Source organism: Panthera tigris, chromosome C2, assembly GCF_018350195.1.
Source record: "Panthera tigris isolate Pti1 chromosome C2, P.tigris_Pti1_mat1.1, whole genome shotgun sequence".
Lineage (NCBI taxonomy): Eukaryota > Metazoa > Chordata > Mammalia > Carnivora > Felidae > Panthera > Panthera tigris.
The window spans coordinates 58,127,367-58,145,030 of record NC_056668.1 but is presented as its reverse complement, the minus strand read 5'-3'; the positions used below and the strand labels follow the sequence as shown (position 1 = coordinate 58,145,030).

General features: G+C 37.8%; 1 protein-coding gene across 6 annotated transcripts in view; it reads left to right on the top strand.

Moving 5' to 3' along the window:
- Positions 1-16,967, top strand: part of SLC9C1 (solute carrier family 9 member C1) — a 107,877-nt gene extending 90,910 nt beyond the window's left edge. For all 6 annotated transcript variants that reach the window (XM_042956548.1, XM_042956552.1, XM_042956549.1 and 3 more), the window contains 6 exons: positions 3,576-3,707; positions 3,841-4,026; positions 5,682-5,808; positions 6,667-6,713; positions 13,829-13,916; positions 16,555-16,967. In XM_042956548.1, the coding sequence (XP_042812482.1) occupies positions 3,576-3,707; positions 3,841-4,026; positions 5,682-5,808; positions 6,667-6,713; positions 13,829-13,894 (558 nt within the window). In that variant the 3' untranslated portion in view covers positions 13,895-13,916; positions 16,555-16,967. The remainder of the gene's footprint in view (positions 1-3,575; positions 3,708-3,840; positions 4,027-5,681; positions 5,809-6,666; positions 6,714-13,828; positions 13,917-16,554) is intronic.
- The last annotated feature ends 697 nt before the right edge of the window (positions 16,968-17,664 follow it).

Below are 17,664 nucleotides of genomic sequence, written 5' to 3'. Positions count from 1 at the left end.
TCCAGAAATAAACCCACAATTATATGGTCATTTGACAAAGGAGACAAGAATAATAAATGGGGGGGAAACAACAGTATCTTCAAAAAATGGTGTTGGGAACACAGGACAGCTACATGCAAAAAAGTAAAGTAGACCACTTTTTTACACCATACGCAAAAGTAAACTCAAAATGGATTAAGTACCTAAATGTGAGACCTGAAACTATAGAAATCCTAGAATAGAGGTGCCTGACTGTCTCAGTCAGTAGAGCATGTGACTCTTGATCTCATGGTCATGAGTTTAAACCCCATGTTGGGCATAGAGTTGACTTAAATAAATAAATAAATAAATAAATAAATAAATAATAAAATTTTAGAACAGAGAACAGGTGGTAATTTCTCTGACATTGGCTGTAACAGTACTTTCTAATTATGTCTCCTGAAGCAAGGAAAATAAAAACAAAAATTAACTAGTTGAGACTACATGACAATAAAAACCTTCTGCACAGTGAAGGAAACAACCAACAAAACTAAAAGATAACCAGGTTTCTGGGTGGCTCAGTCAGTTAAACATCTAAATTTGGCTCAGGTTATGATCTCATAGTTCATGAGTTCAAGTCCCACTTTGGGTGAGCTCAAACCCCACTTTGGGTCCACATGAGCCCCACTTCAGGTGAGCCTCACTTTTCTCTCTTTCCCTCTCTCTCTCTCTCTCTCTCTGCCCCTCATGGAATTCTCTCTCCCTCTCCCTCCTTCTCACTTTCTGCCCTTCACTCACTTGTACCCTTTCTCTCTACCTCTCTCTCAAAACAAAACAAAACAAAACAAAACAAAACAAAACACTAAAAGATAACCTACTGAATGGGAGAAGATATTTGCAAATGACATATTTGATAAAGAGTTAGTATCCAAAATATATAAAAAACTTATACAACCCAACACCAGAAAATAAATAATAATCCAATTTTAAAATGGGCAAAACATATAAATAGACATTTCTTAAGGAGACATACAGATGGCCAACAGACACATCACTCATTATAAGGGAAATGCAAATCAAAACTACAATGAGATATCTCCTCACACCTGTCAGAATGGCTAAAATCAAAAACTCAAGGAAAAAAAAAGTGTTCACAAAGATGTGGAAGAAAAGGACCCCTTGTGCACTATTGGTGGGAATGCAAATTAATGCAGCCATGGTGGAAACAGTATGGAGTTTCCTCAAAGAAATTAAGAATAGAACTACCCTAAGATACACTAATTGCACTGGGTATTTACCCAAAGAATTTGAAAACACTAATTTGAAGGGATATATAGTCAATACTCAAATTGCAATAGTCAATTTATGGAAGCAGCCCAAGCATCCATCAATAGATGAATGGATAAACTGAATGGGTAAACAAGATCTAGTATATATGTATATACAATGGAATATTATACAATGGAATATTATTCAGCCATTAAAAAAGAATGAAATCTTGCCATTTGCATCAACATGGACGGATCTAGAGAGTATAATGCTAAATGAAATAAGTCAGTCAGAGAAAGACAAATGCCATATGATTTCATTGGAATTTAAAAAACAAACAAACAAAGGGGGGAAAGAGAGAGAGAGAGAGAAACTGAAAAACAGACTCTTAACTTTAGAGAATAAACAAGTGGTCACCAGAGGGGAGGAAGATGGGGGGATGGGTGAAATAGGTGAAGAGAATTTAGAGTACACTTACCTTTTTTTTTTTAAATGTGTTTATTTATTTTTGAGAGAGAGAGAGACAGAGACAGAGAGCGAGCAGGGGAGGAGCAAAGGGAAAGGAAGACACAGAATCTGAAGCAGCTCCAGGCTCGAAGCTGTTAGCACAGAGCCCGATGAGGGGCTCAAACTTATGGACCATGAGATCATGACCTGAGCTAAAGTTGGATGCTTAACCAACTGAGCCACCCAGGAGCCCCAGGAGTATACTTATCTTGATGAGCACTGACTAATATATGGAATTGTTGAGTTACTATATTATACACCTGAAATTAATATAACACTGTATATTACATACACGTGAATTAAAACTTATAAAAGAATAATGTTAGACAAACTATACTATCTAACTTAAAGCCTTATTATAAATCCTTATAATCAAAACCATGTGGAATTAGCTTAAGATTAAGACAATATAGATCAGTGGAATAAGGAAGAAAATCCAGAAACAGATTCATATATACACAGTCAATCAATCTTTAACAATAATATCATTTTCAACAAACGATCCTGAAAATTCCAAATATCCACATGGAAGCTATGAGCCTTGGCCCCACACACTATGCACAAAAATTGATTTGGAATGATTGTAGACTTAAACATTAAAATTAGAGCTACAAAAATTCTAAAGGGACACAAAGATCTTGATGTAGGCAAAGATTTCTTCCAGGACACAAAAAACACTAACCATAAAAGGAAATACTGATAAATGGAATGTCACTAGTATTAAAATCTTCTTCTGTTTTAAAGGACACCATAAAGAATATGGAACACAGACGGTGGGGAATTTTTCACAATATCTATCTGAAAAATTACTTGACAATGGAACTTATAAAGAATTCTTACAACTCAAAAATGAGAAGACAAATCACCAAATTAAAAATTGGGAAAAATGGGGTGCCTATGTGGCTCAGTTGGCTAAGTTCCCTCCAACTCTTGGTTTCAGCTCAGGTCACGATCTTGAGTTTGAGCCCTGCATCAGTCTCCGCGCTGGCAGCACAAAACCTGCTTTGGATTCTCTCTCTCCGTCTTTCTCTCTGCCCTTCCCTTACTCAAGCTGTCTCTGTCTCTCTCAAAATAAATAAATAAACTTAAAAAAATTGTTTTTAATTACACAAAGGATTTGAACAAACATTTCACAAAAGAAGAAGCACATAGAGAAGATGCTTGATATCATTAGCTCTCAGAGAAATTCAGATTAAAAGTCGTGATGAGGTATCACTACATACCCACTACTTCGGCTAAAAATAAAGATAATGAGTACCACGTATTGGCAAGGACATAAAGCAACTAAAATTCCCACCCATGGCTGATGAGACTGTAAAATGTCTCAACCCTTTCTTATAAAGTTAAACACACAATTACCATATTACCCAGCAATACCACTCGTACATACTTACCCATGAGAAATAAAAAGCAACATACACAGTGTCTTGTATATTCTTAATAGCTTATTCCTGATAGCCAATATTCTGATCATTGCTAGCATTGGCATTTTACTGTTAGTTAAAAAGTTTACTTCTCTAAAATAATGTATTTTTAGAAATATTCATATCTTTAGTTAAAGTTTAAATAATTTTTTATACTTTATTTTCTTTTTTTTTCAGAATCTATAACAATAATAACGAACATCTCATTGGAGCATGTAGCCTTTTAATATTTAATTTATGACAAAATCACACCAATATTTACTACTGTACACATCTTATCAGATTTCCAGGCAACAACATGAATGTTACATCATTTAAATTCTTAGTTTTAATGTTATATGTAAATGAGGAAACCTTATATCCTTAAACTATAGGTGTACAGAATGAAATATTAAATTTGTATCCTCCTTTTTTCAGACATGTTTTATTCCCAAAAGTCACTTGTATGAAGCTTTTGAGCAATGTTGTCCTCACATTGAATATAAAATGTGGCTAAAACTTGGTCTTTCTATTACTGCCAAAAAAATCAGGGAACGTTTATCTTATAAGGTAAGAAGTGTTTGTATGAACTCACTCTTCTCTCTGAATGGAGTTTTATTAAAGTACTGTTATTAATTAACTATTTAGGAATTTGTATTAAACCTTATAAACCATAGGTTATGAAACTGTGTTTTCCTTGTAGGATTGGAACTACAAGATGCAATTAAAACTCTGTAACGTCTGCATAAAAGACATACCAAAGAACACCAAAACTGATATCTATGATGAAACTGTAATCTATGTCATTCTCATACATGGAGCTGTAGAAGATTGTCAGTTACGGAAAGCTTATAAGGCACCTTCTTTAATTCCTATAACATGCTATCAGGTAGGGAAATGTTGATTCATGTCTTCGGGTCAATATGCCATATGTCCAACAATGTGTTAACATTACAAAAATTGCCACTTTTCCACCTTTCCATCCTCTCCCTTTCCCTTACCACTCCAGAAGCACACATACACAGCACACATACCCCAAGTCCGCTGATACCTTTGGCAAAGGGTAGCCCAAACACCAAGATATCCCTGTTCAATGTTAATGAGGCTGGCCAAGTTGTACCTTTTGGCTATAGTTAGATTTTGGTGCTGTTGTAAATAACAAAAGAGGGTCTATTAAGTTCATTTACACAATGCAGAAGGACCACTTTCTCTGGACTGCATCAACAGTACTCTAGAAAGGCTCTGCCAGGCCCATGCTGAACTGAGTATCAGTGGTATTTCCTCAGCTAATTTTCAAGTGAATATAGAAGTGAAAGACTCCTCATATTTAAGCTCTGTGTGTGTGTGTGTGTGTGTGTGTGTGTGTGTGTGTGTTGGGTAGCATAAGAGAGGCACATGTCAGGAGGAATCAGGGGATACAAAACATAGCTACAGAAAGTAAATTGAAAGAGGTACCTAGAGTCAATTAAATTAGGCATATATTTTTAAGCAATTAATATATGACAGAAACAGTGCTAGATGCTAAAGTGATCAAGACAAATGAGATCTGCAGCTTGCCCTCAAAAAATCTGCCAACTAAGTGAAAAGAAAAACATATAAATATATTAAGAAAACGTGTGCAGCTATGATAGAAGTACTTACAGGGTAGATTTGAGACACAAGAAAAACATGAGGTGGGGATAGGAGGAATCCCAAGGTGAGAGGGGGTCACAAGAAAAAATTTTCTGAGTGGACGCCACCAGCACCAACGTGATAGCCACATGAGAGGAAGTAAGACATTACTCTTAACTGTGGTGCTCCCTACCTCTATGCTTGAATACATAATAACAGAGCTTGGGTGTGGGTGCTGGTTGGGAATTTAGATGGCCAAGTAAGAGATTCTCAAGGCAGCCTAAAACCTACCCAAGTCTGTCTACTCTCCTAGACAGAAAGCCCCACTTACTGTAGATTTGAGTACCAATGTGATTCCAAAAATACCAAAACCACCCACAGGTTGAAGGATTTCTTGAAATCCACTATTTAAAAAGAATTGTTTAATGTTTATTTAGTTTTGAAGGAAAGAGAGACAAAGCGTGCGCAGGGAGGGGCAGAGAGAGAGGGAGACACAGAATCAGAAGCAGGCTCCAGGCTCTGAGCTGCAGCACAGAGCTGTGAGATCATGACCTGAGCCCAATTAGGACACTTAAGTAGGACACGACTAAGCCACACAGGCACCCTGAAATCCACTATTTTTTAAACTTTCTTTTCGCCACATAGAAAATCTCTCTTGGTGATGTTTTAAAGGACCGTTAATGATTAACTCATAATCATTTTTCTCATTTGTAAGAGAAATGAGCGAAACTTTAAAAATCAGTGAAAGTATATGGAATATTGAGTTTCAAAAAGCCAACACATCCAGGTATTTTAAGGTAGCTGTCTCATACTTATGTTTACTTTTCAGCCCAGATATTTAGAGAGGTCTTGAGATAGTTAGGAGCTTACCAGAGAAACATTTAGTTGTATGATATATACTCATTTATTACCTTATATTCTGTCAAACTTCAGGTGCAAGGCACTGAAGATTTCACAAAGGTAATGATTGTTCAAAATTTCGTTGATGTGAAAAAATTCAGATGGAACACTAGAAAGTATGTACCTTCACATAAAGCATCTCTTCCAACAACACCAACATGTGAGTTAGATTTCTTTGAGTAACTGAGAACTTACTTTCCATTTATAAAATACCCATAGATGTATTTGGGAACTATTGTATGGATTCTATCTAGAGCATTGAGAAATAATTTTAATTGCCATATTTGATATCCAATGGGTGAATTCAGACTGAGAATATCCATGTTATGGTAGAAATTATTCTATATTTCAACTATAAAAATAAACATGTATAATCATGTAATCAAAATAATATGGGGAAAAAGTTTAATGAGAGAATTTTAGCTCTTCCCCCAAATTAAAATATTTTATATAGTAGTAATAATGACAGTAGTGTTGTACTGCGTGACTGTTCCAATTACCAGTGGGCCCGGCATTCATTCTCAACACACATTAACATAAATGTGTTTGAGACGATAGAACAATAGGTAATTTTTTCTCTTTCTAAACTTTGTTTGTTACATAATCGTTTTTAAAATGCATTTATTTATCTATTTTCAGAGAAAGAGAGAGAGAGCAAGCAGGGGAGGGGCAGGGAGAGAGAGAGAGAGACAATCTCAAGCAAGCTCTGTGCTGTCAGCACAGAGCCAGATGCAGGGCTTGAACTCATGAACCGTGAGAGCATGACCTGAGCCAAAATCAAGAGTGGGACACTTAACCAACTGACTCACCCAGGTGTCACTACATAATGTTTATTATAAAAGACTTTTAAGCCTTTTTTGAAAAAAGTGACCCTTCTTCCCACCAATTGAGTTTACCACCAATTTCAAATCACAGGCCCTGAGTGTGAATGATTAAACCTGGTCTAATGTGATAGTTGGATTAATTGAAATAGTCCTTTGTTTCAGTGCTTGAACTAACACAGTCTTTTTCGAACCAGCTACAAGCAGACTATATAAAGATCTTCAATGTGAAACAAAGAGTGAGGTAAGTTAAAACAGTACTTTTAAAAGCTTTATTTTGGGGAAAAGAGAGTCTGGAATTTAAACTCTTAATCGGGAGGAGTTTACCTGCTAATCATTTTACAGATTTCGATATGAGCACTGTCTCTTAGACTAGGGTACAGTGGAAATTGTATTTATATTTTTAGCTAAATATTAAATAAATGACAAATAGAAAGGAAGTTCAGAAGATACCAGAATGTTCCTTTTGAACATTAGCAACCACGTACTACTGGGGTGGCAAGGGTTGTCATGTACACGAGCTCCTCCCATGTTTCCACCTGGGGCTGAAATTTTGACTGGTCTGAAGCCTTCATTGCTACCTTGGCTTTGCATCCAGGAGCTCCCAACCTGAAGACAGTTTGCCCGATTATCCACAAGGCCTGTCACAAAGCAGGAGCTCCGTAATAAATGCACTAATTTAATCTACCCCAGGCTAACCTAAGTTCTTCAGAAAATCCCCCAAATATTAATTTTACACTCTGCTATGAACTTGGATAGGTAATTTGGGGATCTTGGGATCTTCAAAATCCTGGGCCAACTTTACAGCAAGATCCCAAGTTATGAAACACTGTAGGGCCCTGGAAATGAAACTGGGGCAGAGGAATAAAATGGAAGTACCTCACTACATCTACACCAGCCTGCCTGTAGACTGAATCCTTGAGAGTTCCAGATAGGGTAGAGAATTTATTTTTAAATCTAGTTTGTGCCAAGCTGTTTGTATTACTCCAGGAGATGCTGATTATAATACCCAGAACCTGAGAGATGTCTGCTAAAAATATACAAGCCAGAAAATTGTGTATTTGGTTATTAGAAATAGGTTTTACATCAAGTCCATTTTGCCCATTAGCACTGCATATGTAACTCTGAGAACGCATGCTGCTTCTCCCCTGAATCTCTACTCACAAATGTATGTTGAATGAAAGGTGATTACAGGTTCTGTGGGGGAGGCTGAAGGTGTTTCTCTTGTGTCTCTCTGATCTTCAAGAGGCCAACACTTCTCTTAAATACTCCTTGCCCATCCCCTGCATAAAAGCAGGAAGTTCACTCCCTCCCTTAATATTTTGGGGTCTTTCTGGGGCACCTGGGTGGGTCAGTCAGATAAGCATCTGACTTTGGCTCAGGTCATGATCTCATGGTTGAGAGTTTGAGCCTCACGTGGGGCTCTGTGCTGACAGCTCAGAGCCTGGAGCCTGCTTCAGAATCTTTGTCTCCCTCTGTCTCTGACCCTACCCCGTTCAATGCTCTGTCTCACTCTGTATCGAAAATAAATATATCATCTAATCAAAAACCAACAAGGAAACAATGGCTTTGAATGACACATTGGACCAGATGGACTTAACAGATATATTCAGAACATTCCATCCTAAAGCAGCATAATATACACTCTTCTCCAGTGTAAATGGAACATTCTCCAGAATAGACCATATACTGTCACACAAATCAGCCCTAAGTAAGTACAAAAAGATCGAGATCATACCGTGCATATTTTCAGACCACAACGCTATGAAACTCGAAATCAACCACAAGAAAAAATTTGGAAAGGTAACAAATACTTGGAAACTGAAGAATATCCTACTACAGAATGAATGGGCTAACCAAGCACTTAAAAAGGAAATTAAAAAGCATATGGAAGTCAATCAAAATGATAACACCAAAACCGAAAACCTCTGGGATGCAGCAAAGGCAGTCATAAGAGGAAAGTATATAGCAATCCATGCCATCCTAAAGAAGGAAGAAAGATCTCAGATACACAACCTAACTTACACCTTAAGAAGTTGGGGAAAGAACAGCAAATAAAACCCAAAACCAGCAGAAGACAGGAAATAATAAAGACTAGAGCAGAAATTAATGCTATTGAAACCAAAAACAAACAAACAAACAAACAAAAAACAGTAGAACAGATCAATGAAACCAGAAGCTGGTTCTCTAAAAGAATTTAAAAAATTGATAAACCACTAGCCAGTTTGATCAAAAAGAAACAGGAAAGGATCCAAATAAATAAAATCAAGAATGAAAGAGGAGAGATCACAACAAACACAACAGAAATAAAAACAATAATAAGAGAATATTATGAGCAACTATATGCCAATAAAATGGGTAATCTGGAAGAAATGGACAAATTCCTAGAAACATATACACTAGCAAAACTGAAACAGGAAGAAATAGAAAATTTGAACAGACCCATAACCAGTAAGGAAATCGAAGTAGTAATCAAAACTCTCCCAAAAAACAAGAGTCCAGGGCCAGATGACATTCCAGGGGAATTCTACCAAACATTTAAGGAATAGTTATCACCTATTCTCTTGAAACTATTCCAACAAATAGAAATGGAAGGAAGACTTCCAAACTATTTCTATGAAGCTGGCATTACCTTCATTCCAAAACCAGAGACCCCACTAAAAAGGAAAACTATGGACCAGTTTCCCTGATGAACATGGATGCAAAAATCCTCAACAAGATATTAGCCACCCAATCCAACAAACCATTGAAAAAATTATTCACCACGAGCAAGTGGGATTTGTACCTGGGATGCAGGGCTGGTTCAATATCCACAAAACAATTAACATGATTCATCACATCAATAAAAGAAAGGACAAGAACCATATGATCCTCTCAACAGATGCAGAGAAAGCATTTGACAAAATACAGCATCCTTTCTGGATAAAAACTCTCAAGAAAGTAGGGATAGAAGGAGCATACCTTGAGATCATTAAAACCATATATGAATGACCCAACGCTAATATCATCCTCAGTGGGGAAAAACTGAGAGCTTTCCCCTTAAGGTCAGGAACAAGACAGGGATGTCCACTCTCACCACTGTTATTCAACATAGTACTGGAAGTCTTAGCCTCTGGATTCAGGCAACACAAAGAAATAAAAGGCATCCAAATCAGCCAGGAGGAGGTCAAACTTTCACTCTTCTCAGATGACATGATACTTTATATGGAAAACCCAAAAGGTTCCACCAAAAAACTGCTAGAACTGAATCATCAATTCAGCAAAGTTGCAGGATATAAAATCAATGCACAGAAGTCGGTTGCATTCCTATACACCAACAATGAAGTGACAGAAAGAGAAATCAAGGAATCGATCCCATTTACAGTTGCACCAAAAACCATAAAATACCTAGGAATAAATCTAACCAAAGAGGTGAAAAATCTATACACTGAAAACTATAGAAAGCTTATGAAAGAAATTGAAGAAGACACAAAAAAATAGAAAAAGATTCCATGCTCCTGGATAGGAAGAACAAATATTGTTAAAATGTCAATACTACCCAAAGCAATCTACATATTCAGTGTAATCCCTATCACCGTAACACCAGCATTCTTCACAGAGCTAAAGCAAACAATTCTAAAATTTGTATGGAACCAGAAAAGATCCCAAATAGCCAAAACAATCTTGAAAAAGAAAACCAAAGCAGGAGGCATCATAATCTCAGACTTCAAACTAAACTACAAAGCTGTAATTATCAAGACAGTATGGTCCTGGCACAAGAACAGACATTCAGATCAATGGAACAAAATAGAGAACCCAGAAATGGACCCACAAATGTATGGCCAACTAATCTTTGACAAAGCAGGAAAGAATATCCAATGGAATAAAGACACTCTCTTCAGCAAGTGGTGCTGAAAAAACTGGACAGCAACATGCAGAAGAATGAACCTGGACCACTTTCTTGCACCATACACAAAAATAAACTCAAAATGGATGAAAGACCTAAATGTAGGACAGGAAGCCATCAAAATCCTCGAGGAGAAAGCAGGCAAAAATCTCTTTGATCTTGGCTGCAGCAACTTCTTATTCAACACATCTCCAGAGGCAAGGGAAACAAAAGCAAAAATGAACTACTGGGACCTCATCAAAATAAAAAGCTTCTGCACAGCAAAGGAAAAAATCAGCAAAACTCAAAGGCGACCAAAAGAATAGGAGAAGATACTTGCAAATGACATATGAGATAAAGGGTTAGTATCCAAAATCTATAAAGAACTTATCAAACTCAACACCCAAAAAACAAAGAATCCAGTGAAGAAATGGGCAAAAGACATGAACAGACACTTCTCCAAAGAAGACATCCAGATGGCCAACCGACACATGAAAAAATGCTCAACATCACTCATCATCAGGGAAATACAAATCAAAACCACCTCACATCTGTCAGAATGGCTAACATTAACAACTCAGGCAACAACAGATGTTGGCCAGGATGCAGAGAAAGAGGATCTCTTTGGCATTGTTGGTGGGGATGAAAGCTGGTACAGCCACTCTGGAAAACAGTATGGAGGTTCCTCAAAAAACTAAAAATAGAACTACCCTACCACTCAGCAATTGCACTACTAGGCATTTATCCAAGGGATACAGGTGTGCTGTTTCGAAGGGACACATGCACCCCCATGTTTATAGCAGCACTATCAACAATAGCCAAAGTATGGAAAGAGCCCAAATGTCCATCGATGGATGAATGGAAAAAATGGATAAAGTATAACTCGGCAATCAAAAAGAATGAAATCTTGCCATTTGCAACTATGTGGATGGAACTGGAGGGTATTATGCTAAGTGAAATCAGTCAGTCAGAGAAAGACAAAAATCGTATGACTTCACTCATATGAGGACTTTAAGAGACAAAACAGATGAACATAAGGGAAGGGAAACAAAAAGAATATAAAAACGGGGAGGGGGACAAAACAGAAGAGACTCATAAATATGGAGAACAAACAGGGTTACTGGAAGGGTTGTGAGAGGGGGGATGGGCTAAATGGGTAAGGGGCACTAAGGAATTTACTCCTGAAATCATTGTAGCACTATATGCTAACTAATTTGGATGTAAATTTTAAAAAATAAAAAGTAAAATTAAAAAAAATTTTAATAAAAAAATAAATACAAACATTAAAAAAATTTTTTTTTAATATTTTGGGGTCTTTCTGGGGAATCTTTTCCTCAAACATTTCCTGGTTGTTGCTCAGTGCCTGGAACTGTAGACCGAATAGCATAGGAGCTGAGAATATAGGCTTTGGCATGAGATTCCTGGTTTACTTCCTGGTTCCATCACTTATTAGCCACATGACCTTGGACAGTTTTCTTAACCTGTTTAAGCATCACTTCCTGCATCTAGACAACAGGAATGATAACCATACGTATCTCGTGTAGTGCTGCCATGCAGATTAAAGAAATGGAAAGTACACTGCATAGCGTTTGGCACATAACAAGCAATCTGTACCCATTAATTTCTGTTACTCTCTGCTAACCCCTTCTTAACATGGTAGACTACTCCAAACTTCTTGTGCCCTCCAGGCACTAAATTTCTAAAACAATAGGGATACAGGCATCTCCTCTAATTCTCTCAAACATGGCTGCTGCAGAAGACTAGGAAATAACAAAGGGAAATTACAATTTCAAAAATGAAGAAGATGAGGAGAACACTTAAGACAAAATGTTAGATTGCCGGAGTCCAACTCCAGCAGGTCCAGGGGCTCCCGAAGGATGAATGACATCGGCGAAAAAGTGAAAAAAAGAAAATAAAAATAAAAATGGACTGGCTGCTTTATTGTGTTGAACTGGCTGTTTTATTGTGGCAAACGTGGCATTATATATTTGTTAGCAATTTCCTTGTAGCATGCATCATCTATGTTTTCTAGCATTACCTAATTCTAAAAATGTTCCTATGGGTAATCACCCTTTAAGGAATAACATGGTTATTTTCTTGTAACGTTCCTTCCTGCCCTTTGCTTATTGATTAATTTCTTACGTTATTTTCATTATGTATCTACATTTATCTATAATCTATAGAGCATTTGCTTTGCTGTTTTCATGAAAGGTCATCTATCTCTCAACACCTCAAGTGGAACAGTTACAGGGACATGACCTCTTAGTTGTTTCCTTGAACCATTTGTGGCTTGAGGAACAAAAATGTTCCCCTCGGTGTGAGATGCCAGGAGGGGGCCAGGAGGGCCTTAGGAACCACACCTTATACATTCTCAGAGACACAATGCACCTAGGAACTAATGGACCATTCTGTACTTTAACCGACTAGGTTCAGTCATCATCTGGAATGCCTCCTGGGGGCCAAGTGGGCCTACGAGTTGGAGTAACTTGTGCCCATAGATACACTCCTCTGTTGCCGGTGTGGGGCTTTCAAATCCATTTGCCCCTCCTTGGCTGGGAAATATATGGGGCTATCCTTCCTTCAGGTAGAGGAGTCTTTATAGGGGGTGGCAAGGGCTAAACGTAGGGCCGCACAATTTCCTTGTGGAACCTTATTTCTTTCCCCAATAGTTCTTTTCCCAGGGGGCCTGTCTAGGGCAATTCCCCAACAGACAATTCCCCAGGTACTTTTATTAAGGCCAAATTACATAAAAGTGGGAGTACAAGAAGCTTCACTGTCTATGGGCCGCCCTGCAGTCCCGATCCGTCCACTGCCTGGGGCCCTGCCATCAGGCTGGTTGGATTGGATAGCTCGGCTTCCAGCATTAGATGGTACCTGGAGGCCACTGGTTAGCCTTTCTTTCTCCTTAGCCTGGGCAGGCTGCCTCACTCATAGGAGTCAGCTTAATAGTAGATATTGAAGAACTGAGTGAGAAGCCAGGGAAGCTAATGATCTCCCTGTACAGATTCCCCCAAAGTGCTCCGTTTTCATAATTAAAAAAAAAAAAAAACTGATTGTGTGAGGCGGTTAATATAGAGAAAATAGTGTGGAAATGAGAGACAGTTTATTAAATGGTAAAAACACCACCGAGTGAGTCTTATGGAGACAATTGTCAACTTGTGTTATTTAGTAAATGCTTTTTCTCCCTGATGTTAGATCCTGGTTATGGGTGTTTCTGGGCCAGTTCCCTTCCTCCTCCCCCAACCCCTCTTCCCACCACACTCTAGAACTGTGGCTATACCTTTACATAATAAAAAGTCCCATGCCCCAAATCCAGCAGCTCCTTACAAAGTGTTCTGGCGTCCAGGATGGAGCACACAGCGCTGCCAATGCCAGAAGTTCTAATTCTCAGTCCCCTGCTCTGTAGACCAGATTTGACATCTGTCCTGCTTTATAAATCTGACTCTTATTAATAGTCTCAGAATTTGACTCCTATCTCCTATCTCCATTTCTAGATTCAAGAATCTACAGGGCTATTGGATAGTATCAAGGAGGAAATGGACGTCTATGAGGTCATCTAGAATAAAACTAAATGAAAATCTGGTAAGCTGCCTCAGTTTCCTCAATGTGATCCGGATCATGCCTGTCTTTGGAGATACAGGCTAAAGCCATGTTTATGTGGCTCTTTTGTGACAGTGTGAATTATATCACTTTCCACTAGCCATTATTTGCAATATGGTCACTTTCCAATAGCCAGTTCATTCTTCTAATGACACTATTTCCAAATTCTAACTTGGAAAATTAACTTTAAAATAAGATTCCTTGATCTAGATTTCTGAAAACTTTATAGACTCATGGTCTCCTCTCTACATTCTACTACTTAATTGTACATGCAAAACTGGCTGCCCCCCAACCCAGGAAGTCATTTTTCAGGCTGCCATGTATGATGGAAGATATAAACAGGTAGTTCGTGATGACTTTAATTTTCAAGTTTCTGTTCTAGTTAAGGAAGCAAAACTGATTAGAAGGCAGTTATATAACAACACAAGATACACTGTGGAGAGTGGCAGCTTAAACTCAAAGGAATCCAAAGAGAAACAACTCCTGTTTTACATAAACACGGCCTTTGTTGAGAAGGGAAGAGGATGTTTAGAAAAGGGACACAAGACAGCAAGACGTTTAGGGAGTAGACCAGTCTGCTGGCTGTTGGTTGTTCAAAATGCAGCACCAATGGGGAAATATATATATATATATATATATATATATATATATATAGAGAGAGAGAGAGAGAGAGAGAGAGAGAGAGAGAAAGAGAGAGAGAGAGCGTGTGCAGGCTTTATATGATTCTAATCTACATAAAGCATATCTCTGGGTTAAAAAATGACCTTCAGATAAATCTTTGTATCTCCATTTAAAAACTTCTAATTCTTAGATGCTACTTCCTGTGACAAAGACCGTTTTAAAAATAGATTAAGGGCACCTGGGTGATTCAGTTGGTTGAGTGTCTGACTCTTGATTTTGACTCAGGTCATGATCCCACAGTTGTGGGATCAAACTCCATGTCTGGCTCTGAGCTGAGCCTAGAGCCTATTTGGGATTCTCTCTCTCTTGCACTCTCTACCCCTCCCCCAGTAGCGGTTTGCTCCCTCCCTCACTCTCTCTCAAAAATAAACATGTGGTTTATATATACAATAAAATACTACTTGGCAATGAGAAAGAATGAAATCATGCCATTCACAGCAATGTGGACCTGGAAGGTATTATGCTGAGTGAAATAAGGCAGCCAGAGAAAGACACATACCATGTTTTCACTCATATGTGGATCTTGAGAAACTTAACAGAAGACCATGGGGGAAGGGAAGGGGAAAAAAATAGTTACAAATAGAGAGGGAGGGAGGCAAACCACAAGAGAGTCTTAAATACGGAGAACAATCTGAGGGTGGATGTGGGAGGTGGGGGACAGGGGAAAATGGGTGATGGGCATTGAGGACGGCACTTGTTGGGATGAGCACTGCATGTTGTATGTCAACCAATCTGACAATAAATTGTATTCATGAAAAACTATTTGCAAGATTTATTTGTATTATGATCAACATCTTTACCTGGGAAAAGTATATGCAAAATTATCAGGAAAACACCATGACTCCAATAGGCAAATTTAAGGAAATTTGCCTTCAGGAAATTTTTCTTCAGGAAAAAGACAATACCCAGACTATAGAGAAAATAAGAAGTACGAAATAAAATAACGAAGTATCAACATTTGCTTTTTCAAATTAACAAATTTTATTCCATGGTAACATCTGTTTCCTTTGAAATAGAGTTGATGAAACAGAAATGAAAATACTTTTCTTATATTTTGCTGGTAGATGAGCAAAAGGAATTTGAAACAAAAGTCATAAAAATGTTCATACACTTTGACTCCATGAATTTGCTTTTGGGAACCAATCCAAAGAGAATAATCCAAAGTAGTGAAGTGGACATATGTACAAACTGTCCAGTGCACCAGTATTTCTAATGCCAAAAAATTAAAAAGAGTCCCAAGTGTCCAATAGTAAGAAAGTATTTAATTTCGCTACAGAACATCCATTAGAGGAAATATCATCCAACCATTAAAAAGATTAGTTGTATACAGTACAATGTAAAATATGAAAAGGAAGACAAACCCATACATACAGCTTTTTTAACATGAAAATAATCCAGAAGAGATAAACCCAAATGTTTCAATTAGGTGTTAGAAAGGTAAGAGTAGGGATGGGTGTGCTCACTTCTCTTATTTTACATAGTTTTATTGACCTTGTAATGAACAACATGATTGTAAAACTACTAAGCATTATTCCAATATACATGATCTGAAAGTTGTCACCCTTTACACTTGGCACTGGGGGCGATCCCAGTGCTGTGAGAAGGAGTGGTAACAGCCAGAGCTAAGACTCAGTGTTTCCCACAATGACACATCATGCTCCTGACAGTCCATAAACTGTCCCTGTCCATTTCAGCAAGCCCCAGTGGCTTCCTGGACTCTGACTCCCAGTTTATACCACACTACCACCACTTTGTGAATCAGGAGTAACTCACATTTCACCCAACGTCCTTCCTCACGTTTAGCAATAATGACCAGGAGGTATTTCCTGCGGGAATGAAACTGACCCTCTAGTATATCCTGTTTGGGGTTGTAAGTCAATGTTGAAAGACTGAAAGTTCTTTTACATCTGTTTTTTTTTTCCCTTCCTACCTCTGTTAGGAATGGTTGACAATACTATTTTGAAAACTGACGCATGTAACGGCGCTGTTGTCACAAGATGCCTCCTGTTTTGAATGTGCTTTGAAACACATTTCCCTGCATCAGAAGGGAGTAAGTTCAAGCTGGATCCTGTGTGGATGATCCTGGTGCCACATGGAAATATGTATGCACCTTGCAACCATTCCATCTAAAACATATTTCTTGGAAAATTTTCTTCATTTAAAATATCTATTAATTTAAGTATCTAGAACATCTCAGAAAATCATAGAACAAATTTTAGTTTTAGAGCCAGAAAATAAGCTTAGGCCACCTAGATAGTTTGCATAATACTCTTAGAGTAAAAATGGTTTGATTCATTTTGTGAAAAACAGAACACTAATAAAATGCAGTTTAAATGTTGATCTTAAACCAAGTATTGATTTCTGTCATTCATTGTACTTCACTTATTTGGGGAGCACTCAGTGAATTAAAATAGTAAAGAATGGAAACTGATTTAGACTTACACAATGTAACTCAGTCCTAAATGAAACTTCCAGTGTCCATTTTGTTCATCGATTCACTACAACAACGAGCCCGATGCCTGGCATCCTTTTAAAAAATAATCCCAACCAGTTAAGAGCTGTTGCATGCTTTCTATATGCTAGGTGTTTAACAAATGCTTATGTAATCCTCACAACAAGCATGAGAGGTAGGTACTATTATTTCCAATTTACAAATGTGTAAACTGAAAGGGTGAGTGTAATTTGCCAAAAATCTCACAGATTTGAAAATGAGCCCGTGATTAGCTCTTATACCACATGTGCCTCCAGTACAGTACATCCTAAAATAAATATCTGAAGAATTAATAAGCATTTAAATCTATATCTTCAGGACCATGCTTCCACCCGGGGTTGGAAACCTGAATGCTAAATGCTGTCTTCTACAGCTGGTGCTAGACACATTTTCAGAGGCCAAGAGTAAAGACTCCATTCATAAAACGTCCTTGCAGAGAAGACAGTTTGGTTTGTTTCTGTTGGGAAAGTCAAATCAAACTACTATCACTTCTCTATAAAACTGAACTCAACAGCTTTTTTCCCCCCAGTGATAGTTAACTAGCAGCTCTGATAGTGT